General features: G+C 46.5%; 2 protein-coding genes across 6 annotated transcripts in view; one reads left to right on the forward strand and one right to left on the reverse strand.

Annotated features, from left to right (window-relative positions):
- Nucleotides 1–25,289, forward strand: part of LOC309367152 (fibrinogen-like protein 1) — a 55,441-nt gene that overhangs the window by 18,414 nt on the left and 11,738 nt on the right. The window lies entirely within an intron of this gene.
- THSD1 (thrombospondin type 1 domain containing 1) lies at nucleotides 1,753–24,959 on the reverse strand. 5 transcript variants are annotated; one of them, XM_081906150.1, is made up of 5 exons: nucleotides 24,570–24,957; nucleotides 18,792–18,925; nucleotides 13,878–14,816; nucleotides 6,306–6,470; nucleotides 1,753–3,387 (listed from the first exon to the last, which is right to left on the reverse strand). In XM_081906150.1, the coding sequence occupies exons 2-5, from the start codon at nucleotides 18,847–18,849 to the stop codon at nucleotides 1,985–1,987; spliced, it is 2,565 nt and encodes an 854-aa protein (XP_081762276.1). In that variant the 5' UTR covers nucleotides 18,850–18,925; nucleotides 24,570–24,957; the 3' UTR covers nucleotides 1,753–1,984. The 5 variants fall into 5 exon arrangements, with proteins under 5 accessions (XP_081762276.1, XP_081762277.1, XP_081762278.1 ...); XM_081906151.1 differs by lacking the exon at nucleotides 24,570–24,957 and adding an exon at nucleotides 19,511–19,660; XM_081906152.1 differs by lacking the exon at nucleotides 24,570–24,957 and adding an exon at nucleotides 19,144–19,490.

The raw sequence follows: 25,289 nt of genomic DNA on the forward strand, positions 1-25,289 counted from the left end.
AGCTTAGCAGCTTAGTGGCTTTAAGAAAAAAGAAACAAACTCGCAAGAACTCGCAAGATGTTTCGTCTTGCGAAGCAAGCCCATAGGGAAAATCGTCTAGCGAAGCGACGCAAAAACTGAAAAACCCTTTCGACTTGCGCGTTTTTCGTTTTGCGAGGCATTCGTCTTGCGGGGCACCACTGTATATTGTTAGGGCTCTCAAAAGAGAAAAACTTATAAGACAACTAGTCATTATGACACAAGGTGCGAAAGCAAGCCCAAAATTGTAAACCGGGTAGAACTGATGGAGCGGTAGCTTCTTTGGGTATGGAAACGATTCACCTCCTGAGAACCATGTTTTTAAAGGCCATTATTCCCTGAAGCAGAAGATCACTTTGTTACTAGGCATGGAAATTATGGCAGGCACCTTGCAAGATCTGAAAGCCTATCGGACAAGTATAGCTGCCATCATATAGTGCAGGGGTCAGCAAACTTTTTCAGCAGGGGGCCGGTCCACTGTCCCTCAGACCTTGTGGGGGGGGCTGGACTATATTTGGGGGCGGGGAATGAATGAATTCCTATGCCCCACAAATAACCAGAGATGCATTTTAAATAAAAGGACACATTCTACTCATGTAAAAACACGCTGATTCCTGACCATCCACGGGCCGGATTTAGAAGGCGATTAGGTTGGATCCGGCCGCCAGGCCTTAGTTTGCCTACCCATGAAATAGTGGTTTGTGTGGACTAGATCATGCCCTCCAGAGGTTTTGTAGTAATGGGAACTTAGGTAGGATGAGGGATGATATAGGCAATGCTGAATTAGATCAATCTATGGTCTGACTGGCAGCTTCCTAAAGAGATTCAAGTCTCATTTGATGGGCTTCAGAATACTATGATGCATGGATGTCACCTTGCCAATGCCATGCATAGACCCTTCTGTGACGATTAACATATGAGAGAGTGCTGGAGATGAAATAGTTAAACAGGTTGCCCAGTCAGGACCCGGGGGGGTGGAGTCAATTGGACTATAAAACCAGTTCTGGAAGGAGTTTGTTGGTGGGTAGTTGGTTGGTTTTAGTAGGTTGGCTGGTGAGGAAAGGCAGTTGGAGAAGCAGTTGGTAGGCAGTTGGTAATAGAGAGACAGGGCAGTGGGTTCTTGAGTGTGGGGAGGTAGAAGAGATAGAGGAAAATAAGACTAAGAAAGTAAAGAGCAACAACGTTTGGAATGCCGTAAAAGTTTGTGTCTGAAATAAAATACACTCTTCTTTATTAATTGAGAACCTGACTGAGACTGAAGTGATTTTACCAGGGAGGACCTGGTTGGTGACAGCGGATTAGTGGTGTACGGGTCAATAGCCCGTGAGACGACCGTATGAACGCCACACCTTCCCAGTCAACTAACAAGGTCTGTGGACAAATGAGAGGATGGATTCACAAGACAGTAGCTGCTACAATCATGAAGGAGGGGCTGGGTCAACTACTATTGGCAGCACAATTATTCTAGAAAAAGAGGTGCCGGAACTCACCATGAACACCTCCCTCGTTCTCTTAGAATGGCAATGGCACCCACCTGACAGGTGCCGGAACTGAGTTCTGGCAAGTTCCGGCTGGAACAAAGCCCTGACTACTGGTATTCTCACAAGTCAGTCCTGTGAACAGCTGTGTCAAGGAAAAGCAGCAAGGAGAATCAGATCCTAAGTTTTGTTTTCGAGAAGGCTCTGAGGTACTTTGAACACGGAAGTCGAACTATGACTAGGTCACGGAGGTCTTCAGTGCAGAATAATTTAGTGGAAGCTTATTTATACATGTGAAGGCATCACTTCCCGCTTGCTGCTCTGAAGTGGTTGAGGAAGCAGGGGGAGAAACGAAACAACAGTTGGGCCTCATTCCCCAATTTGGAATTTGACCGGTGGTGCTTTTAGAAAGCCCATTTGTTTTATTTTTGGCCACCATTCATATCAGCCCACAGGTTCTGTCTTGCTACAAGATGGCGGCAAGGCACTCAGAGCACCAAATGGTCAATGCTTAAGGTATTTATTCCACCGCCTTCATCGGACGCAAAATACCCAGGCAGGTCAGTCATTTGCTGTTCCAATTCAGCCAGGCCAAAGGAAGTGTTGTCATAGAAGTGGTATTCAGGATCAGATGGGAAGCTCTGGCACTTGCTCCTTCTGTACTGTGTAGGGCTCAGAGTACCTCCTCTTTGGTGCATATCTTTGAGAGCCACCACAGCACACTCGTTCTTCCAAGCATCCACGCAGCCCAGGGAAGGCCCTCTTACGTTTCTCTTCTGCTCTGATCTATCAATGCACAGTTCCTGGGCCACTGGTTGGCGTCTGGTGACTGAGTCTATTTTCTTCCCTGGGGGTTCCCATTTATGGGGGTTGTGTGTTCCATAGGCCATTGATTCAGTGGTTAAAGGAGTCCTATAATACAGCTCAAACTCTTCAATGCTCTCACTGGTGCTTTTAGATTTAGGCCGGTGCTCTCCTTCCGGGACACGACTCCACGTTCTGGCTCTGCCACGGTAGAGGTGGGTCTGGCACGGTGTCAGGGTGGACATGCTTCTCTTCCGGAACGGCTTGGATTTTCTGGTTTCGTGGAAGCTGGCTGTTCTTCTGAACTGCGAACTTCTTGGGCAGACCCTCTCTGATGGCTCTCCTTTGTTCTCAAGGTATCTAGGGTGAGCTCTTCTAATGAGGGACTGACAAGGGCTCAAGGTAGGACTGGCCTGAGGCAGCGTAAAATCCGCCCTAGAACAGTGCCTGTCTCCTAAGGATATGGGGTGGCCAGGGGGCTGCTCCAGAAAAGGAGACTTGATTCTGAACTTGCTTCCAGCTGCTGCCTCCTGGTTCTCTGTGCTCACAGAGCTGTTGAGCACCGTGTCTGTCAAAGGGTTCTGAGAAACGCGATAGACCTTGGTTGTTTCGGTGAGGCCTCTCTTCTTCATTTCCTTCAGCTGCTGTTGTGCAAGGCGGTAGCTGAAAATGGGGGGGATTATTTTCTGAGCTGTGGACTCAAAGCTTTCGCTAGCAGAAGCTCCTCCCCCTCCCCCTTCCGGAGCAAAATAAAGACTTCTCCTGGAGCTCAAGGGCATATCTGGAGGTTCTCCAGAAAGCGAACAAGCAACTTCTCCCTCAGAAAAGCTCTCTCGCTGCTGTCTCTCATCTTGGCAGATGTTCTCCTCGTCGGAGTTCCTCCGGAAGCTGGGCGAGTGGGTGGGGTCGCAGCGCACAGGGGTGCTGCACTTCTGGGTCCTGCAAAGCTTCCTCCATAGGGCGATCAGGACAGTAGCAAAGATGATGGATAAACACAAAGATATGCCAGTGACGGTTACTAGATTATTATTGGCTTTTTGGCCGTCTTCTGAAGGGTGCAGTGGTGTGATGGGTACAGGTTTAGTGGCTGAAATGAAAGAAGTGACTTGTTGAACAGATGTCAATTTACAAGGTATTTCCCCAAATACAAAACCCACGAAACAAAGGGCAAGGGCTCCTGTAAATGCTACATATAGATCCAATATTCTTATCACAAGTGCCTTTATATTGGATCTATATGATCCAATTCTCATACAGTGGTGCCTCGCAAGATGAAATTAATTCGTTCCGCAAGTCTTTTCGTCTTGCGAGTTTTTCGTCTTGCGAAGCACGGTTTCCCATAGGAATGCATTAAAAATCAATTAATGCGTTCCTATGGAAACCGAACCGCCTTCAGACCAGGTCTGGGGACAGTCTGTCCCCCGACCTCTTCTGAAGGCTGGCGGGGGCGAAAGTCTTTGCTTCCCCCCGCCTGCCTTCCCGGGACAGCGGAGACTTTTCCGCTGTCCCGGGGCGATCTTAAAATGCTGGCGGGCGGCAGCGAAGGCTTCGCTGCCGCCCGCCAGCATTTTAAAAGCCCCCGGGACAGCAGAGGCTTTTCCGCTGTCCTGAAGAGGTCCTGGACCTCTTCTGAAGGCTGGCGGGGGGCAAAAGTCTTTGCTCCCCCCCGCCTGCCTTCAAAAGCCGTCCGGGATAGCGGGAAGCGCTTCCCTGCTATCCTGGACCGCTTTTAAAATGCTGGCGGTGGGGAGCAAAGCCTTTTGCCCCCGCCGGCCTTCCTGGACCTCTTCTGAAGTCCGGGGGGGGGGGAAAGGCTTTGCTCCCCACCGCCAGCATTTAAAAGAGGTCCCCGAGATTTCCCTATGGGCTTTCGTCTTGCGATGCAAGCCCATAGGGAAAATCGTCTAGCGAAGCGTCGCAAAAACCGAAAAACCCTTTCGTCTTACGGGTTTTTCGTCTTGCGGGGCACCACTGTACTTGCATTGGCTGAGATGTTGCCTATCATCCTGGTTGCTGCAGCTTGAGTTCATGTCTAGACTTGATACCTTCCTTCCTTAATACTGCTTGGATTCAGCTCTGCCCAAACTCTGCTCAAACCCAACATCTCCCAGCCTACTTTATTCATTTATTTGTTCACTCGGTTTGTTAACTGGTTAGTATCCAGAGCAGCGTACAAAAACGAATTTCAACGCAGAAGTTCAACAAAAGCACGTCAGACCTTAATCAATACTTTAAACAGCAACCTGGCCATCACCTTAATGCAACCCTAAAAGCAGAACTACACACATGAAGCAGTCCCAGAAGATAAAGATTTACTGGTATATTGCTGAACAGATAGCAATGCTCATCACATTCCTAGGAAGAAGGTTCCTTGCACCTTCGTTTTCTGTCTTTTGATCTGAGGAAGCTGCTGAACACAGTCCTTAAGAGTTTGGGGTAGAGGTAGCTTTAGGGTGGTGTGGGCGCCCCACTGAAGGGAGCACCAAAACAATGCTTCAGAATAGCGTGTGAGAGGTGTGGAGGGGGGTGAATTTTAGTGTTGCACAAGGCACCTCTGAAATTTGAGAGCCAAGAGTCTGCCAGGGTTTGGGGGCAAGGCACCATCAGGATACTGATGGCACTCAGCTCTATTTCTCCATAACATCTGAATCAAGGATGTTTGTGCAGTCCTTAGCCCGGTTCCTGGATACAGTGGTGGGATGGAGCCTGAATCCTCGAAAGACAGAAGGTGCTGTGGGTAAGTGGTTCCTGTGTTCAGGAAATGCGTCAACTGCCTGCTCTGATGGGGTTGCCCTTTGCCCGAATCACTGGAGGTCCAGGTAGCCTCAATGGGTAAAGGTAAAGGGACCCCTGACTGTTAGGCCCAGTCGCGGACGACTCAGGTTGCGGCGCTCATCTCGCTTTATTGGCCGAGGGAGTCGGCGTACAGCTTCCGGGTCATGTGGCCAGCATGACTAAGCCGCTTCTGGCGAACAGAGCAGCGCACAGAAACGCTGTTTACCTTCCCGCCGGAGTGGTACCTATTTATCTACTTGCACTTCATGCTTTCGAACTGCTAGGTGGACAGGAGAGCCTCAATGGGTACAGACACCTTTTACTAGCTGCACCCAGTATGGCAGTGTGGCGTTTGCCCTCCTAGGTGTGTGACATCATACTGGGTTCATAAGGAAATGGTTAACTAATTGTAAAATGACTAACCAATGGGAACCCAAGGGGCGGAGTTAATTGTGTATAAGGTTTAAGCACAGAGGGTTTTTGGAGGAGTAGGGAGTTAGAGTTAGAGTGGTTGAGAAGATGGTATGTAGTTAGAAGAGACAGAGAGGATAAGTCTGTGGGTTGGGCTAGTCTGATGTGAGAGAGGGAGAGAATTTGTTAAGAGGAGTCAGTCAAACAGTTGAGATAATCAGTCAGAAGGTATTAGGAAGGTATAGGCTGGTAAAGAAACTAAAGTTAAGCTACTGACAGGAATATTATCTGAGAAACCATAAACTTGTTAAGGCTTATAAAATAAACTTGTTTATTTGGTTCACTTTTAACAACAGTCTGGACTCAGTGTTTTACCCGAGAGTAACGGGTTGGTGGCAGTGGGGAAGCGAGCACAGTGGTGGCACAGGGATCAATAGACCGTTAAATGTCCGGGGACCCTGTGTGATCGCCACAGGCAATCACCCTTTCTGGACACGGAAAACTTAACCACAGTAGTTCAGGCATCGGCATTCTGCAGGTGTGTATGTCATTCTTAAATGACACCTTCATGTTGCGTGTCTGCCTATAAAACGTTTTAGCTCTACCCTTGGGTCTTCTTCCTTCACTTCTGCCTGTCCTGAGATTTCACAAAGACAATCGTCCCCACACAAAACACACTGGGATGGACAAAGCTTGTATTCACTGACACGAAGCGGTGAGGAGAATAATAATATTATTGCCGTCTTATTTATTGCTATCCTGCCCTTTCCCCAGACTCACTGTGAGTGAGAATGCAATCTCAACATAAAGACTACGTACTGGAGCATTCCTCCAAGGAGCAGAGAGACGTTTCTTGCTGTCTCCCAGCGCAGCCTTGCTTTATAGGGAACGGGAAAGACGCGGGACATTCTCGATAGCGCTCTCGGGTGCCGTCCCCACAAGTCACACTACAGGGGCTCCAGGCCTGCCAAAGTCCCCAGGATCCTGTGAATATACAAACTCTGCATTACTGGAGAGATACATTCCATTAGAGAGGCAGAAAATTGCTAGCCTTGAAAACGGGTACATTCAAATCTGACCCTCAACCTTCCTTTGTAGGCTGATCCAGTTACGAGATATTAGTAGGCAAATCCAGCCTTTCAATCTCTTACAGGGAGGGAGTTATCCTGTATGCAAACAGGACTGCAAAATGGGTGCTGAATACAGAAGGAAGCGGGGAAAGCAAAGGACCTGGGTGATTCGCCAAGATGCAGATAGCAGCCTTACACCAGGGGTGGAGAACCTGCGGCTTTTCAGATGTTGTTGGACTACAACACCCATCATGCCTGCCCAATTTGCCATGCTGGCAGGGGGCTGATGGAAGTCGTAGTTTAACAACATCTGAAAGGCCACACAGGTCCTCCATTGCCACTGTACCCAAACTAACTATGGGTGATCACCTTCCAGGCTGAGCGGCCTTTTCTGAAAGTGTCTCTTTGCGGGGGTGAGCTGACCATTCCACCCATCAAATATCACAGGCCTGGTTGCCAGGGGTAACAGCAATGCCTCTTCCGACATCTACCCTACGCACAGTGTGGAAGACAGATGCGGTCAGCCATGTATTGGCAAGTTCCTAACTTTCATAAGCAAATGAGACCAAAACACAATAAACAGAACTATTATTGAACACAATACCTCTCAGAAAGTAGAGTGCTCATGACGCAACAAACATATTGCACTCTGAGAAACAAACATATTGTGGCCCAACCCTCTGGAGAAGTAAGTTTTTGCCTTCGACCCCAGCTGCAGACGGTTTTCAGTATCCAGCGTGTGTCGCAATAGTCCTGGCTTGAAGATGTGAGGGCGTGACTGACACTGGGAACGTCTAAATTGGATAGAAGTCTCCACCTTGTGGGGAAATGAAGCATTCCGGTTGCCATTTGCCTTTCGGTCCAAGGACTAGTTCATAGAATCATAGAATCATAGAGTTGGAAGAGACCACAAGGGCCGAGTCCAACCCCCTGCCAAGCAGGAAACACCATCAGAGCACTCCTGACATATGGTTGTCAAGCCTCTGCTTAAAGACCTCCAAAGAAGGAGACTCCACCACACTCCTTTGCAGCAAATTCCACTGTCGAACAGCTCTTACTGTCAGGAAGTTCTTCCTAATGTTTAGGTGGAATCTTCTTTCTTGTAGTTTGGATCCATTGCTCTGTGTCTGCTTCTCTGGAGCAGCAGAAAACAACCTTTCTCCCTCCTCTATTTGAACATAGCTATCATATCACCCCTTAACCTCCTCTTCTCCAGGCTAAACATGCCCAGCTCCCTTAGCCATTCCTCATAAGGCATCGTTTCCAGGCCTTTGACCATTTTGGTTGCCCTCCTCTGGACACGTTCCAGTTTGTCAGTGTCCTTCTTGAACTGTGGTGCCCAGAACTGGACACAGTACTCCAGGTGAGGTCTGACCAGAGCAGAATACAGTGGCACTATTACTTCCCTGGATCTAGATGCTATACTCCTATTGATGCAGCCCAGAATTGCATTGGCTCTTTTAGCTGCCGCGTCACACTGTTGGCTCATGTCAAGTTTGTGGTCAACCAAGACTCCTAGATCCTTTTCACATGTACTGCTCTCAAGCCAGGTGTCACCCATCTTGTATTTGTGCCTCTCATTTTTTTTGCCCAAGTGCAATACTTTACATTTCTCCCTGTTAAAAATCAGTTCTTCACTTACTGATTACAGCATCAAGTGACAACATCTAAGTAGCAGCAGAGCAGTGACCTGGAAACTGGCCACTGTTCTGTCTGTGTTATGGGATGTCCTTCTGAACTCTGCCATACATAAAGCTGCAAACATCAGTTGCTTCGGACGTCTTGTAAAAACACATCTCGCCTTTTGCTTTCAGCCATTTCTTGTTGACTTTTTTTTATGCCCATAGGCCTATGCAGTTGCCTAAAATGTCCCTAAATTAGCCAGTCATTTTAATGATCGATATGCATTGCTTTTAAATGTTTTTTATGCTGTTGTACACTGCCCTGGTGTTTTGCAAGAGGATAGACTATAAACACTTGTAACACATAACATCGGACCCTTTTCATTTGTCTGAATTATTGTTTCCATATGCCCTTGTACTACTCCTTTACAGGTTTTGTGCTGCTTTTGTTTTAATTCTCTTGTTTATGTTTTTCATGCAGATTTCAGAAATATTAAGTGGTATATAAACGCTTTAGTATCGCAAAGCACTGGAAGACACAAGATCTACCCACTTTGGAAGAATGGCAGATGAAGGTGATAGACTACATGGGACTGGCAGAAATGACTGGCAGAATCCGAGACCAGGGAAGAGAGACGGCGGAAGAGGATTGGAAGAAATTTAAGGATTATCTTGGGAAATATTGTAAAATTAATGAATGTTAGAATGATGTTGGTTTAGAAGTTAAGTGGTTTTCAGCTGTAATGATTAAGTAAAAAGAAAGGTTGAAAATTAAATGAAAACTAAGGGTGAGGATTTGCTGAACTAATAATCAGAACTGGAATACAAAAAGGGGAGGTATGAGGAAGTCCGGGAAGTAAGTTATAAGAAAATAAGGGAATGAAATTTTACTTGTTTTTTAAATTGTTTTTAGGTTTGTATTTTCTTTATATGTGTTACTTTTTGTGTTTGTGTTTTGTTTTTATTTATTTTTTTTGTATAACCTTTGTATATATATATATATACGCATTAAAATAAATGAACAAATAAATAAATAAATACATACATACATACATACATACATAAGGGTGGGCCATAGCTCAGTGCTGAGCCTAAGTTTTGTGTGTATTCCAGGTTCAATCCTTGGCAATTCATGTTAGCAATAAAATACCAAGCAGCAGAGTGATCTCTTCCTGAGATCTCGGTAAGCCACTGCCGGTCAGAACAGACTGGATGTAAGGCAGATCTCTAAGAGCAATATTAACTAAATAACTGTGCAAGGATTACTGCTAGTACAATGGGATCTTCCCTGTCCCCCTCTGCATGTGGACCAAAGCTATTCCCAAATCTGAGCTGGAGGGTTGGGAGGTATCAGGGGGAGAAAGTTTTGTTGCACAAGAGAAATCCGTCTGCTTATGGAACAAGCAACTTAGATCACTGTTGAATACAACCCTTGGTTCCTAAATTCCATAAGCAAATGAGACCACAACACCACAGGAAGAAACTATTATCACCCAAAGTCAACTCAAACACAATACTTCTCAGGTAGCGCAGTTCACTCATTAAGCTTGCACATTAAGCTTTCTTGTTAAGAAATTTCGAGTATGTACGTGTGGGAACCAGCCCCAAAGTCAGATGCTAACTCAACCCTAGGTCAAAAGAGCTGCAGGTCAACACTGCTTCAGCCTCATCTGGACTGAGTTTCATTTGGCCCATGTGCCACATTAGCACCGTGCTAAGATGCTACATAAGGAACGCGGGTGGCGCTGTGGGTTAAACCACAGAGCCTAGGACTTGCTGATCAGAAGGTCGGCGGTTCGAATTCCCGCAACGGGGTGAGCTCCCGTTGCTCGGTCACTGCTCCTGCCAACCTAGCAGTACGAAAGCATGTCAAAGTGCAAGTAGATAAATAGGTACCGCTCTGGCGGGAAGGTAAACGGCATTTCCGTGCGCTGCTCTGGTTCGCCAGAAGCGGCTTAGTCATGCTGGCCACATGACCCGGAAGCTGTACGCCGGCTCCCTTGGCCAATAAAGCGAGATGAGCGCTACAACCCCCGCGACTGGACCTAATGGTCAGGGGTCCCTTTACCTTTACCTTTAAGATGCTACATAATAAAGATGCAGAGGAGAAAAATAAGGAGGTCACAGCTGCATTGAGGTCACCTGCACATCTGCAGATGACTCCACCCAGACAAGAAGGAACCTCTGAATCAGGGATGGGGGACCTGTGGTGCTCCAGTTGTTGTTGTCCTCCAACATCCCAGGCAGTGTGGTCAATTGTCAAGCGTGGTGGGCATTGTGGTCCAACAACACCTGGAGGTCCACTGGTAACCCCTCACAGCCCCAATGAAAGAACCACAGCCACCAGGATCCATTCTCTGGGACTGATGGGTGAAAGCAGAACACATTAGTGTAGACTCATAAACACACCTGTTGTGTTCCTCAGTAACACAGAGTCCTTAGTTATGCAACTGAAAGGTCTGAGATGCTGGCCAGTGAAAAGCCTGTTTAGGGAATCTTTTAATGTTTGATGCATTACTGTATTTTAATATTTTGTTGGAAGCCGCCCAGAGTGGTTGGGGAAGCCCAGCTAGATGGGTGGGGTATAAATAATATATTATTATTATTATTATTATTATTATTATTATTATTATTATTATTATTATCATCATTATTATTATTTTCCCCCTTCCCTGTACCTACAGCTTCTTCTTTCTGCTCATCTCATCACCCACCAAAACATTCATTTTCCTAAGCAGCAAATGAGAGCAGAAGGCAGGTGGCTGATGGGACCAAAGAGAAAACAGGTGTGGAAAAGGTGACCTCACTTTAACAGGAGAAAATAAACAGGTGGATCTTTTTTTTTTTTTGACATGGAGATTAAAAATGGTGTGTGTGAGAGAGAGAGAATTGAGGAACCGGTGAAGCTCCCGATGTTTTTGGATTCCAACCCTCACCAGCCTCAGACAGCATGGCCGGGGGGGGGGGGGCGGGAGGGAATGGGAACTGTAGTCCAACATCTGGGAGGACCACACATTCCTCATCCCTGTTTTAAGCAGGAATTGTAGAATTGTAGACCATGAGGGTCATCTGGTCCAGCTCCCTGCACTGCAACGAATCTGCATGCCACACTGCTAAGAAGCACAGGGAAAAGATGAATATGAAAAGACGGCACTCCTAGGCTGCACCCACTGCTAATGAATTAGGTGGAGTCTCCCAGTGGTGACGTGTCCTGTGCCTGAAGCTTCAAGGGATCTTGCCATGCCCTTTTCAAAAGGAAGAGAAGCTAGAGATTAGGTAACAGGCAGCTACATAATCAGCGTCGGGAATGGTTTCTGGAGCAATTGCCAGCTAATGGCAGGGGTGAGACTGCCCTGCCCTTCTGAAAGGAGGCTTGAACAAGCCTGCAGCAAGCCACACCTTTCCCAGCTAACACTCAATCAGCTGGTTGGAATTGACATTTCCCCCAAAGTGCAACCTCTGCATTGATAGCAACTGAAGCACAGAAACATGGTAAAGCAGTGCCCCCCACAGCCTGCGTTCGGGCTCTGTAGTCAGTCTTATAGTGCCCAGTACATGTGGAATAAGGGACGCAGGTGGCGCCGTGGGTTAAACCACAGAGCCTAGGACTTGCTGATCAGAAGGTCAGCAGTTCAAATCCCTGCGACGGGGTGAGCTCCCATTGTTCAGTCCCTGCTCCTGCCAACCTAGCAGTTTGAAAGCATGAAGTGCAAGTAGATAAATAGGTACCGCTCTGGTGGGAAGGTAAACGGCGTTTCCGTGCGCTGCTCTGGTTTGCCAGAAGTGGCTTTGTCATGCTGGCCACATGACCCGGAAGCTGTACGCCAGCTCCCTTGGCCAATAAAGCGAGATGAGCGCCGCAACCCCAGAGTCGTCCGCGACTGGACCTAATGGTCAGGGGTCCCTTTAACTTTACCTGTGGAATAAGAGTACAGGCAATGCGGTCCCCCATTCCTGTAGGCAAATGTGATCAAACATCTTCACAGCTGCCCCCTTATTACCAATTGCCTGGGTTACACATTATTAGAAGCAAAGAGCCTTGGAGTGCATTTCCTCCCAAGAACTCTGCAGGGCGAGCTAAGCTGAGAACCACATGGGCTTCAGACTTTTCACTGCAAGTGCCCTACTTGTGGCTTGCTGCTATAAATTGTAAAGGGGAGGTGCACGTCTACAAACACACTATGAGCACACACCAGGGAGTCTTCTGACATAGGAACAGAGGAAGCTGTTGTACACAGAGTCAGGCCACTGGTCCGTAGAGCTCAATATTGTTCAAACCGCCCAGCAGCAGCTCTAAGAAGGTAATCACAGAATGACAGAGTTGGAATCTCCTAGTCCAACCCCCTGCAGTGCAAGAATATCCAGCTGTCTCTTAACGGGAATCGAACCTGCAACCTTGGCATTATCAGCGCCTGAGCTATGGAGTCTTTCGCAGCCCTGCCCTGGAGATGCCAGAGATTGAACCTGGGACCTTCTGCATGTGACAAGCGATGCTCTACCACTAAGTTACACCTTTTCCCCAAGCCCTTTTCTCTAAGGGTTTGGGGACTGCCTTTCTGAGATGATGCTCACAGTGTCTTGCCCAAGGCTATCTAGAATCCCTTTTGGCAAAGCAGGGAGATAATAATAATAATAATAATAATAATAATAATAATAATAATAATAATAATTTATTATTTGTACCCCGCCCATCTGGCTGGGTTTCCCCAGCCACTCTGGGCGGCTTCCACAGAAACCAAAAATACAGTAAAATCACACATTAAAAACTTCCCTGAACAGGGCTGCCTTAAGATGTCTTCTGAATGTCAGGTAGTTGTTTATCGCTTTGACACCTGGTGGGAGGGCGTTCCACAGGGCGGGCGCCACTACCGAGAAGGCCCTCTGCCTGGTTCCCTGTAGCTTTGCTTCTCGCAATGAGGGAACCGCCAGAAGGCCCTCGGCGCTGGATCTCAGTGTCCGGGCAGAACGATGGGGGTGGAGACGCTCCTTCAGGTATACTGGGCCGAGGCCGTTTAGGGCTTTAAAGGTCAACACCATCACTTTGAATTGTGCTCGGAAACGTACTGGGAGCCAATGTAGGTCTTTGAAGACCGGTGTTATGTGGTCTTGGCGGCTGCCCCCAGTCACCAGTCTAACTGCCTTCTTGGTAGTGGCACCCTCCCTGTGGAACACGGCCCCCCATCAGGTGTCAAGGAAACAAACAACTATCTGACTTTTAGAAGACATCTGAAGGCAGGGCAGTTTAGGGAAGTTTTTAAGGATTTTTGTTTTTATTATGTTTTTAGATATGCTGTAAGCCACTCAGAGTGGCTGGGGTATAAATAATAAAATTCTTATTCTTATCAGAATGAGACATGGCATTTTAGAAAATGAGCAAAAAGCTGAGATTAAACCAATGGCCCAACCCCTCTCCACTACAAGAGGGGTTTCCCATAAGGTATTACAAACCTCTTCCCTGTCATCGCCTCCCATCCTTGTCCCTGCTGCTCGCCTAGTTAAGGGGCAGTGAAAGGGCTTTATCATCGTGTTTTATGGGGGTCCTATCCTGCGCTCACAGCTCTGCATTGGGGGTGGGTCACGCTGCAAATGCAATCATATTCCAGGCTCTACGATGCACAGATGCACGGCATGCAATCACAAAGACATCTCATAATCCTTTGGGTTTTCAAATGAAGCCTTTCTCAAAAGGTAATACAGACCAACATTCCTTTGGATTAGCGCACATTCCCTCGCTCTCGGTGGGGCATTGTCTCTGGGCAAAAGGGTAAATTCAAAGCAGTATTTGTTTGCGCCCTCGTCGAACAATGTGCAGTTGAATTCTATCTGGCCGTCCTTTGGGTTCATGATACTTTCCTGCAGCCTTAACGCCCTCTGACCAGAAGGCCCAAGGTCTTTGAACACAGCAACGTTCCCACCAGGAGACGTGCAGGGAGGAGGAATGACAGAAACCACAACCGAAGACTCACATGTCACTTCTCCTGCCAAGACCAGCTTGTATCCAAATCTGCGCACGAGATCAATAGGACCTTCCGAAGCAATGACTGACTTGGTCTCTGCCGATTTCAGGAATACAGTCATGTAGGCTTCTTGGCCAACCAAGCGACAGTCAAGCGCCACCCACTGGGACCTGGCGAGAGAAAGCTCTTTGCTAGTTCTCAGTCCCACAGTCTCATTCGAGATCTGTTTTCCGAGTTCATAGAAGCGGCTGGTCAGTATAACATCCAGAGAAACCACCGTCTTATTCACCGGACACAAATATTCATCGGTAAACAGCCTGAGCTGAAGGGAAGACTCAAAAGCTTCAGAGGTCCTCCTCAAATCAAAGTGGAATACAGGCCAGACCACACTCAGTGGGGTCTTCTCTCCGTTCCACTGGTTCTCAGGAGCCATTTTGAACCAGTAGTTCCCGGCACTCTTAAAATGGAAGCACTCAAAGACAACAATATCTTGGTCCTGGTTTTGCAGAAGCTGTTTTCTGGCGACAGTTTGATTGGTGCTGGCATCTATGAGCAGGATAGAACCATTTTTCAATGTCACGTTGCTGTCATAATAATTCTGGAAGCTAACCGACACAGTGCCATTGCTCAAGGCTATGTGAGTTGCTTGCTCCAAGAGGAGATACTCCACTGCCCCAAGAACTGAAAAGAAAGTATTTGACAAGGTCAATAGTTGAAGAGAAAGAATCAACGCATGGGGAAGGGGAGGAGATAGGGAAATTTAAGAGGCTTGGTTTTTTTAGGAAATCCAATGTAACCTTCACACTCTGCACTAACAAGCAGCTCCCAAAAACGTTCTCAGTTTCAACCTGCTGGTGGTCAGTTACTCAGCAAGAGGCAGATGCAGCTGGTTATAAGAGGCTTTAGAAGCCTAGTAAAGTAAAGGTAAAGGGACCCCTGACCATTAGGTCCAGTCGTGACCGACTCTGGGGTTTTGGCGCTCATTTCGCTCTATAGGCCGAGGGAGCCGGCGTTTGTCCGCAAACAACTTCTGGGTCATGTGGCCAGCATGACTAAGCCGCTTCTAGCGAACCAAAGCAGCACACAGAAACGCCGTTTACCTTCCCACTGGAGCGGTACCTATTTATCTACTTGCACTCTGACGTGCTTTCGAATTGCTAGGTTGGCAGGAGCAGGGACCGAACAACGGGAGCTCACCCTGTCGCAGGGATTCGAACCGCCGACCTTCTGTTCGGCAAGTCAATTTGTCCAATTCATTACATGCATGCCCCAAAGTTACTACCGAATCCACAGCAGAAATGACACTCCACCCATAATGCAGAAGACTTCCCCATAGATATGCAAACTTTTAAAACAATATCAAACTTCTAGACAACGCATCAAAATTTGCTTACATGCAATTTTGTGAAGTATTCATAAAGGGAAATGTGTGAGAGAGCAGGGAGAAAAGGAGATTTTATTCAATTACTGGTTTAGAAATGCAGTAACACTTTCTGAACCCCTTAGTATCTTACGGTCAACTGTAAAGCTCAGCCTATCATGTTGGCCATGAATGGGAGGTGTTCATTTATCCCTATCAGCAAAATTTAACCTTTTCCAGCATTTCCCCTATGAACTCACCCCAGTATTTTTAGCGGAGAAAATATATTCAGTTAACATTTTTAAAATATTTTGCTCCTCCCACAAACCTTACGAATTATCCCACATCTCCACCCCCACAGTATTTCCCTTTAATATTCCCTAACAAGGATCTGAAAGGAAGTTACAAGAGAACAGAGTTGACCTCTAACACTAAAATAGCCCTTAGTATTCAAAAGTCTTAAAACATAATACCATTTGGAAAGCTGGAAAGGCCTGAGGAACCTGGAGCATCTTCGCTGTAATAAAGGACCCTGAAGTCTGTGGGTGATGAGCTCACCTATCTACTTCCTTCTGAACTATTTAACCAACGGGGAGGAAGAGAAGAATGCTTGGTGAGCAATTTCCCCACCCGCCACCGCCTTTGAGCTCTGCAAGCCATTCTTGTTCCTCCCTTCACCTTGACCCACTAATGCTTCATTTACATTGCATATTAGTTAAGATAAAAATGAAAAGGGAGGTGGCGTCTGAAGCAGAATTCTAGAAAATACCACCCAAGTTGAAAAAACAGAATAAAATGCTGCAGCGCTCTTTTTGAAGGCTTCTTTTGTGACAGAGCTTATGAATATTTCATTTAGCCTTCGCATCACAGAGAAAAAGAGAAGGGATTTAGACGCGAAAATTAAAAACGACAAAAGTCAGAAGCAAAGGATTCGGCCTCCCACAAGGCAGGACCCTCTATGATCTATTCCCTGTGGTGTCTCACAGAGATCTATCCTGTCCTCTAGTCTGTTCAACATGTATAGGAGTCCAATAGGTGAAATCTGAGCTTTTGCAGCTGGCTTGATTCTGGCGGGGTGTGTGTGTCCAAATACATCTATTCCTTTGCTGGGGGCTGGGGCAGAGCAGGGAATTGATGCTGATTTACACATCAGCACTGTATCTGGCTATTTGCCTGCTCTCACATGCTCATATAGCAAATGTGAAAGCAGGAACTGGGATCTGCAACAAACTTTTGATTGATTGCTGAGGGTTGGAGTTGCTTCGGATACCTGTTTTGTTAATTTGCAGTGTGGACTAAAGCTGCTTCTGGGGACCCTCCAGGCTTAGCAGCCTGAAACTTAAACTGCATTAGTTTCGTAGTAATTCTACCCCTGCTGGTGGGTGTCACCAGGGCCACCTCTGAGTCTTCCCCGCTGTGGCAGCAGTAAGGAGATGCCAACGAATTCTAATAAGCTTCCTGAATGAAGCCTGGGGACCTTACCTGCCCATCGTGGCGAATTCTAGGAAGATTGGGGCAGAGGTCTACCTAATTCTTGAACGATAAGCATCCTTCTGCAGCAGACCCATCAACTCTAGGGACCGTGGTGTTAACTGAACACCCAAGAGCTGATTTTCTTTTTTCTCTTTTCATTTTTTTTATTATTGTTAAAATAATTCAACATTAATACACATACAAACATACATTTCATACAACATACCTACACTCAATCCCACAGATAATTCCCATCACCATCTACCACCCCTCACCGTTTGTTAGACTTCCAATCTACTCAATTGCAATTTCTTTCCACTACTATTACTTTCTTTAACACACCTTTAACCTAATTTCATACTTCTTTTTCTATTGCACATTGTTATCCATCTTATTTAGTATTCCAATATTTGAAACGAAACTTGTTTATTCTAATAGGAGTTCTGATTTTTCGATATAGTTTTGCAAGTATCTTTTAAACACCTTCCAGTCCCTGTCTGCCTTCTCTTTTGAGATCCTTCCAATTTCTCCCATTGTTTTGGATATATTGTAGTACGCATCAACTCTAGGGACCGTGGTGTTAACTGAACACCCAAGAGCTGATTTTCATGAAGGCCCTGATGAGATAATGGCTGGGCCCCAGAAGGACAAAACCCCACCCCAAAAAAGCCAGCATCCAGCTGCACGGCAGCCATTTCTAAGAAGATATTTCAATTGCTGGGAGCTAAACAAATGTGTAGGGACACGGGTGGCGCTGTGGGTTAAACCACAGAGCCTAGGACTTGCTGATCAGAAGGTCAGCGGTTCGAATCCCTGCAACGGGCTGAGCTCCCGTTGCTCAGTCCCTGCTCCTGCCAACCTAGCAGTTCGAAAGGACGTCAAAGTGCAAGTAGATAAATAGGTACCGCTCCGGTGGGAAGGTAAACGGCGTTTCTGTGCTCTGCTCTGGTTCGCCAGAAGCGGCTTAGTCATGCTGGCCACATGACCCGGAAGCTGTACGCCGGCTCCCTCAGCCAATAAAGCGGGATGAGCGCCGCAACCCCAGAGTCAGTCACGACTGGACCTAATGGTCAGAGTCCCGCCCCCCAATCCTTTCTCCCCTTTAGTGTCATGACTTTCAGAATGTAAGCCTGAGGAGTGGGGCAGTTATTACTGATATCTGCAAGCTGCTCTGGGAGCCTTTTCCAGCTGAGGAGTGCATCAGAAATGCTATAAATAAGTATCAGTACATTATTTCCAGCCACGTAATGTGTATTTCTCAGCAATACCTCTTAATGCCGTCTCTGGTGTACTCTATTTTGGGTACGTTTTTTAAAAACTGTGCAAAACAAAATTAGAGGGGGAAAGGTTGAAGGAGCTATGGTCTGGGAATGCTTAGCTTGGAGAAAAGGAGGTTGGGTGAGAATCTTCAGTCACCGAAAAGAAAAGGAACAGCTTGCACTATGAAGGGGGGAAAGAAGGGAAGGTGTGTTAGAACTTGGAAAAAAAGATGGTGACTGATGTCAGCTGATGGAAGAGGTTTGGGGGAAATGGTCCATAAACTAGAGGTTTTCCACCTGTGAAATAAAGGGTTGGCTGGAACAAGATCTGACTTTCCAGCAATACTGCTAGAAAAAAACACAGCTATAGTCCTTTCCATCTTTTTCTAAGAAACTTCAGAAGGCCGTGCATAGTATTCTTTACAGGTGCAAACAGATACGTAATTATAACACTTTATTTCCATTTCTTTCTTTCTTCTTCTGTTCACATCAAGCCACCCATTTATAAGAGATTCCAAAATAACCATAGTCAATTGTCTCCAACGGCTTACACCAAATACTCACCATAATCACAGAGCACGACTAGCAGTAGATTTGAAAAATCTTTCAACATCTGTTTCATTCTGATCAGAAAGGCTCCCTGTTCCTTTTATTCCTCATGTCCTGTTCCAGGTCCAATGTCTGTTCTGTCTTTGCAACTACAGTAAAAAAAAAAAACAACAGAGGATTTTTCCGAACAGCCTTTTAAGATTTGCCTCGAAGAGCAACACTCTGAAATTTATTTTGACAAACCTTTTTTCTTCTGCTCACTGGATACACGCAACAACTATTTCATCATGCTCTTGACTTCACCAAGTTACAATAATAGATGGTATCTCAAGTTTAAGTACAGTACTTGGATTATAAATGTGCTAACATGGATTTACACACAGAGTTGCCGCTTTGAGCAGCCTAGAATGACTTCACACAAACAGGCAATCAGGAAGAGAGACTCTTGTCACATAGAAGCTGGACTTTTCTATGCTCCTATCTGTGGAAGCACAGAGAAGTAACTCTTAACGTTTTAGCAGCTGAGAAACCAATTTAAATTGGTTGTATGAGGCAACTGACACATCGTAAAGACACATAATCCTGCGCATGAACACTGCCCAGACGGTATCTATTAAACCGATAGCCTGCTACTTCCATTGGTGCAAGAGCAAATAGCCAGACTGATTGTTTTTAAAGAGGGCGAAAGATTGCATAGATATCTGGGTGGTTGATACAGCTCTGTATTGCTGGACCTCAGGCTGCAATCCTACGCATGGAAACCAGTCTCACTGAACACGGCAGGGCTTCCTTTCAAGTCAACATGCATAGGCTTGCCACATGCAACTCATGGGTGTCTCATAATAGGACTGCCAACATAGTCTTAAAGCTTTTATTGGTGACAGGAGTGTAAAGCATTAGAAACTCAGATATGTAAGCTGATTGCCAAATGGCTGGCACCTTAAACCTAGGTTACGGTCACCAGAACAGAATGCCTATGTGCTCCCCCCCGCCCCGAAATTTATTATTGCTACAGTGGTGCCTCACAAGACGAAATTAATCCGTTCCGTGAAGCTCTTCGTATAGCGGTTTTTTCGTCTTGCGAAGCAAGCCCATTGACAGCTTAGCGGATTAGCGCTACAGCTGTCAAGCGGCTTCCAGCGATCAGCTGTTAAGCGGCTTATCAGCGGAACAGCTGATAAGCGGCTTAGCGGCTTAAGAAAAGGGCGGAAAAAGCGGGAAAAACCCGCGGGGGGGTGCAAGATTTTTTTCGTCTTGCGAAGCAACCCCATAGGGGAATTCGTTTTACGAAGCGCCTCCAAAACGGAAAACCCTTCCGTCTAGCGGGTTTTTCGTCTTGCGAGGCGTTCGTCTTGCGGGGCACCACTGTATTATTATTCATTTCATTTCTATACAGTGGTATCTCAGGTTAAGTACTTAATTCGTTCCAGAGGTCCGTTCTTAACCTGAAACTGTTCTTAACCTGAAGCACCACTTTAGCTAATGGGGCCTCCTGCTGCTGCCGCACCGCCGGAGCCCGATTTCTGTTCTTATCCTGAAGCAAAGTTCTAAACCTGAAACACTATTTCTGGGTTAGTGGAGTGTGTAACCTGAAGCATATGTAACCTGAAGCGTATGTAACCCGAGGTACCACTGTACTGCTTTATATTTTAAAGGGGGGAAAATTCAAAGTAGTTTAAAGGTAAAGGGTAAAGGGACTCCTAACCATTAGGTCCAGTTGTGACCGACTCTGGGGTTGTGGCGCTCATCTCGCTTTATTGGCTGAGGGAGCCGGTGCACAGCTTCCGGGTCATGTGGCCAGCATGAGTAAGCCGCTTCTGGTGAACCAGAGCAGTGCACGGAAACGCCGTTTACCTTCCCGCTGGAGAGGTACCTATTAATCTACTTGCACTTTGACGTGCTTTCGAACTGCTAGGTTGGCAGGAGAAGGAACGGAGCAACAGGAGCTCACCCCATCACGGGGATTTGAACCGCCGACTTTCTGATCAGCAAGTCCTAGGCTCTGTGGTTTAACCCACAGCACTACCTGCATCCCCTAAGCAGTTTAGAACACTTTAAAACATCAAATAAAACAATCCAGAACAAAACAAATTCAAGCTTCAAAGTAAATATTTCAGATCTTTCCCTAAGTGACAATTTGCTTTCCACATATTTATTTACCTACTTATATTGCTGCCCTGTAGCAGAAGAACTCTAGAGAGCCAAGGGGGTGTATTAGTTGGAGTGCTGGACCAGGACCTGGGAGATCAGGGTTCAAATCCCCACTCAGTCATGAAGCTCACTGGGTGAAAAGTTGGGATATAAATGCAATAAATGAGCTTTTCTTCTTAGGAAAGCTGGAGGGACCATCCAGATGAAGACATCGGCCGCCCACCTGGACCACATGGATCACAAGTGAACCCGTGCCAGTCACAAAAAATACCTGGTGCCTAGCTACTTTTGAACACTGGGAGTGTAATGTTGCTGCAGCTTCAATCGAACACCACATTGACCTGGCTTCCATATTGATTCTAAGCCAAGTGATGGCTAAGTTTGTGTCCAAATGCATGGTGTCATGGGTCCCTTGGTTCTGTGAGGTTCTGCCATAGTTTGGCAGACCCAGATGATAGGAGGAGGAGGAGGAGGGGGCTGAGGGGGTGGGGCTTGAAGGCTGGTATCCCGGGAGAGAAGTCTTCCCCTTGTGACTTAAGGCGTTGGAGACAGGGAAGCAGATCTGATGTTGCTCTCCATCACCCCTCCTTCAGAGCACAAGGTGTTATTGGGGAAGGGGGAGGACTTCAATAATCCAACAGAAGGCCAAGTGAAAAAAGGGGAGCCAGAGACGCTGGAATCAGTAAAGCAGGGCGCAGTCTTGTTGCCAAGAACCAAGCATCACCTGCGTAAGAGGGAGCAGATGCACCTGCCCAGGTGGGACACAAACCTGACCCTGTGGCAGTCCCGTGAGTGAGCTCACTCCTGCCTCATCTTCAAAAACTTGGCAGGAGGGGTATGACAACCATTGGGACATCTTGGTTGCTTCAGTTCGGTCCTGCATCCCTTGCCTTGCTTGTGTACCTTGGAATCCTGACTTCTGGACCTTGTGCTTGGTGCTGAGCCTCTTACTGTTATAACCTGAATAAAGTTCTCTTCCTTACTCTTGAGTAAGAGCCACTGTCATTGTGTTTTGGGATGGGACCACGACACACAGAATGAAGATGGCGACCACCTCATTCCTCTCCTGGTCCTGCTGCTGTCTCGCTAACCAGAGCTAAGCCATGGTTTGGTTTAGTTTTATGTGTGAACCTGTTTTGCTTGGCTACACTTCATGGTTTGTCTGAAACATGACAAACCATGTTTGCACTGGTTTGCACTTAACACTAAAGGCAAACCATGGCTTTGTTCTGAGTAGTATAGCAGCAATAGGACTGCAGGAGAGTGAAGGAACTACTATTTTCATTTCTTGCACTCTCACTCACTTGTGGTTAGCATTGCATGCAAACTGTGCCAGAGTGCGACACAGCACTGGTGTCAGCTTTTGGCACACCCTGGCCTAGAATAGGAAGTGTTAGGGTCAAGATATGAAAAACCCATAGTGAGACATTTCCCTGTGAAGCATTATCTTTCCATTTGCACAGAAGCATGGGTAGCAGGATGATTCTTCACAGAACATTCTCTGTGAGGATTAGAGAAAACTGCTAGAGAAGTGTAAGCTACTGTTGTATTTTTAGCATGCCACAAAACCACACCATCTTAACCCTCTTAAGGGAACATGCTTCTTTTAGGAATTATTAGTCGAATTATTTCAATATGGAAAATTAATGCACATAAGTGCACAAACAGCTGTCAATCCCAACAGCACATCTAAAGCTAGAATTCTGCTAGCCGTGGTTGCAGCATAAACTCCCAGAGACCAACAAGATTTGTACTGGTGGTACTCAGGAAAAGTGAGGCCCACCCATTGTTTAAAAAGGGAAGTATGAGCGACACAGAAGGAAGGAAAACAATCCACAAACGGCTCATGCCTCTCTGACTGCACTGGGGGAAATCAGATACTGCTGCTATTGTAGTGAGTATCTGTCCACAGGATGAAATTGTACTGAAAACCGCAAGCCATCCATAAATGAAATTTACAGGCGCACGGCCAAGATCTTACTGCATGATCCACACAAACAATTAAAAATGATATTGGCACATTAAAAAATACAATAAATAGGTGCCTCCACTTTTGTGGTAATGTGTGCAAGGATATTTGCCTACAAGACTGGCCAAATACTTGTAAGTGACTGTCAAGGCAGTGAGCCCAATTCACTTTTGGAAAGACGAAAGTCATATACAAATTCAAACACACACAGGTGTGGACTGTTGTGTTCACATTCCAGCCTTACAGTGCAGTAAAGGAGTCAACTTCTAGGGACAGTGGGGGCTCCAGCCCCACAATAAAAAAAATGAGGGGCATTCCCATTCAAATGGTGTGTGTGCACTGTGTCATTTCATCAATTATGTGGGGCGGGACTTACCTGGGACCCCACAATATTTTATTCAAGTTGGCAATCCTGGAGTGCAGTGAAGATTTTCCCTCAGTGCGTTTCACAGCACATACATCAGGTGGTATTGAGTCGAATGGGATGCCTTTACCTTATGCAAAAGGTGTGCACACCTTGGCTAGAGATGAATTAGGAATTGCTTAAAGACTCCTATCAGTTGGTTTGAGGAACAACACTTTAAAAAGCAGTATCTTATAACAGGATGCATATGCTTTTTGGATAAATTTGTGTGAATGTGGATTGAACACTCAACACCGGAAGCACAACGAGTGTGTAGTAAACAGAAGTGTGAACACAGTAGAATTGAAATGGAGAAAACAAGGACTAAAAATAATAATGGTGGAATGTGGACAAGCCCAAAGTGTAGGCACACAGCTCTGAAAAATAAGGAGCTAAGCTCTGCACTCCACAAAGTGGCTTGGATAATCCCAGATCATATCTATGTGACTGGAAGACTGGAAGATACAACCATTTGCTCTCAGGTACATAAATGAGAGCTAATATCACAACTCATTCCAGATCATTTAAAACAGTGGAGGAATGGAGGTGGAAGCTAACTGCAGTGCAAGGAGGTGTATTTTTTTTGGAAAACGAGTAGACAAGAGGGGGGAAAAACCCAGTCATGTTAAATGGCAAATTAAAATACCTCAAAACAAACTTAAGCACAGGCTAGCTGCTCTATACTGCAAAAGCAGGTATAATAAAAGCAGGTGCATTTCAACCGAACCTATAAAACACAGTCACAAAACCATAAAGCAGTCAGCAGCAATAAAAATAACATTAACAGTGCAATCCTGCACATGTTTTTTCAGCTCCACTGTTTTACTGGGAATAAGCTGCCTGTATTTGGTACTGCAGAAGTTGATTACTCCTCATAGCCCTTTAAGAAGCAACTGCTAAGAGAACATTTAAAGATAAAATCGAGGGTATTTTGAAAATGCTTGTTTCTCCCAGTTCCTAGGGCAGGAGACTCTTAACCTCAGGGCTGTGGGTTCAAGCCCCAGGTTGGGCAAAGAGATTCCTGCATATTTTTTATTATTATTACTATTATTATTATTGCAGGGGGTTGGACTAGATGACCCCGAGGTCCCTTCCAACTCTACAATTCTACGAGTTTAACCAACCATTCTTTGTCCTTTTTGTGGTTTGTTTTCTTCTTGTTTTCATTATGCATTCTGTGTTTTTATGCTGTGAAGTTGCAGCCCTGAGATCTTCGGGTGCAAATCTGATACATATACAAATTTAATTTAAAAATTTTTAAAACACTTACCCAGTTCCAAGTATTTCTTCCTCTACATGACGAGAATTAAATCGTGCCAAATCTGGAGAGGGCATGAGGGAGATGGCACGGCAACGCCGAGGGACCCTCTTCCTTCCAAGCTTGGCCGGCGACTCGACTCTCTTTGCCCCGACACCAAACTTTCCTCTCCGGGACCGTTCCCACGTGCAAGACGCGCGAGCTCACTTGGGCGTCAGGTGAAGGGCTTTGGCAGTGGCGGAGCTCGCCGACCAACTCTGGCCGCCGGGCTCTCCTCACGGTGGGCGCGCATGTCCGGAGCCAGAGCCGCCGCGCAGGGACTCTTCCCCCGCCAGTGTCTCTCCCTTCCAACGGGCGGAGATGCGCCTCCCGGGCCGGGCGTGGCGCAAAGGAACCGACGGGAAGCGCCGCCGGCTGGCCCGCCCTAGCGGAGAGCAAAGGAAGGAGGGCGCGCAGCCTGACCGCCCCCGGGAAAGAGGCGGCCTTCGACGGGCTGAGGGCGCAGCAGTCTCTGCCTCTCCACCTCAAGGGCGCTCAGTGCCAAGTACCCAGCGGGCGGAACTGGGTGTGCCACCTCCCTAGAAAGCAAATGTCTCGCCCCCTCGGTGAGGGGAAAGAGAGACGACAGGGTTGCCTCATCTGCAGAATTAATACATCATCATCATCAACCTTTTATTCGACCGTCAGTCAGAAAAAAATACATTTGTCAATACACAATACACAAAGATTTTA

The sequence above is a fragment of the Podarcis melisellensis genome (genome assembly GCF_964234715.1).
Source record: "Podarcis melisellensis genome assembly, chromosome: 3".
NCBI lineage: Eukaryota > Metazoa > Chordata > Lepidosauria > Squamata > Lacertidae > Podarcis > Podarcis melisellensis.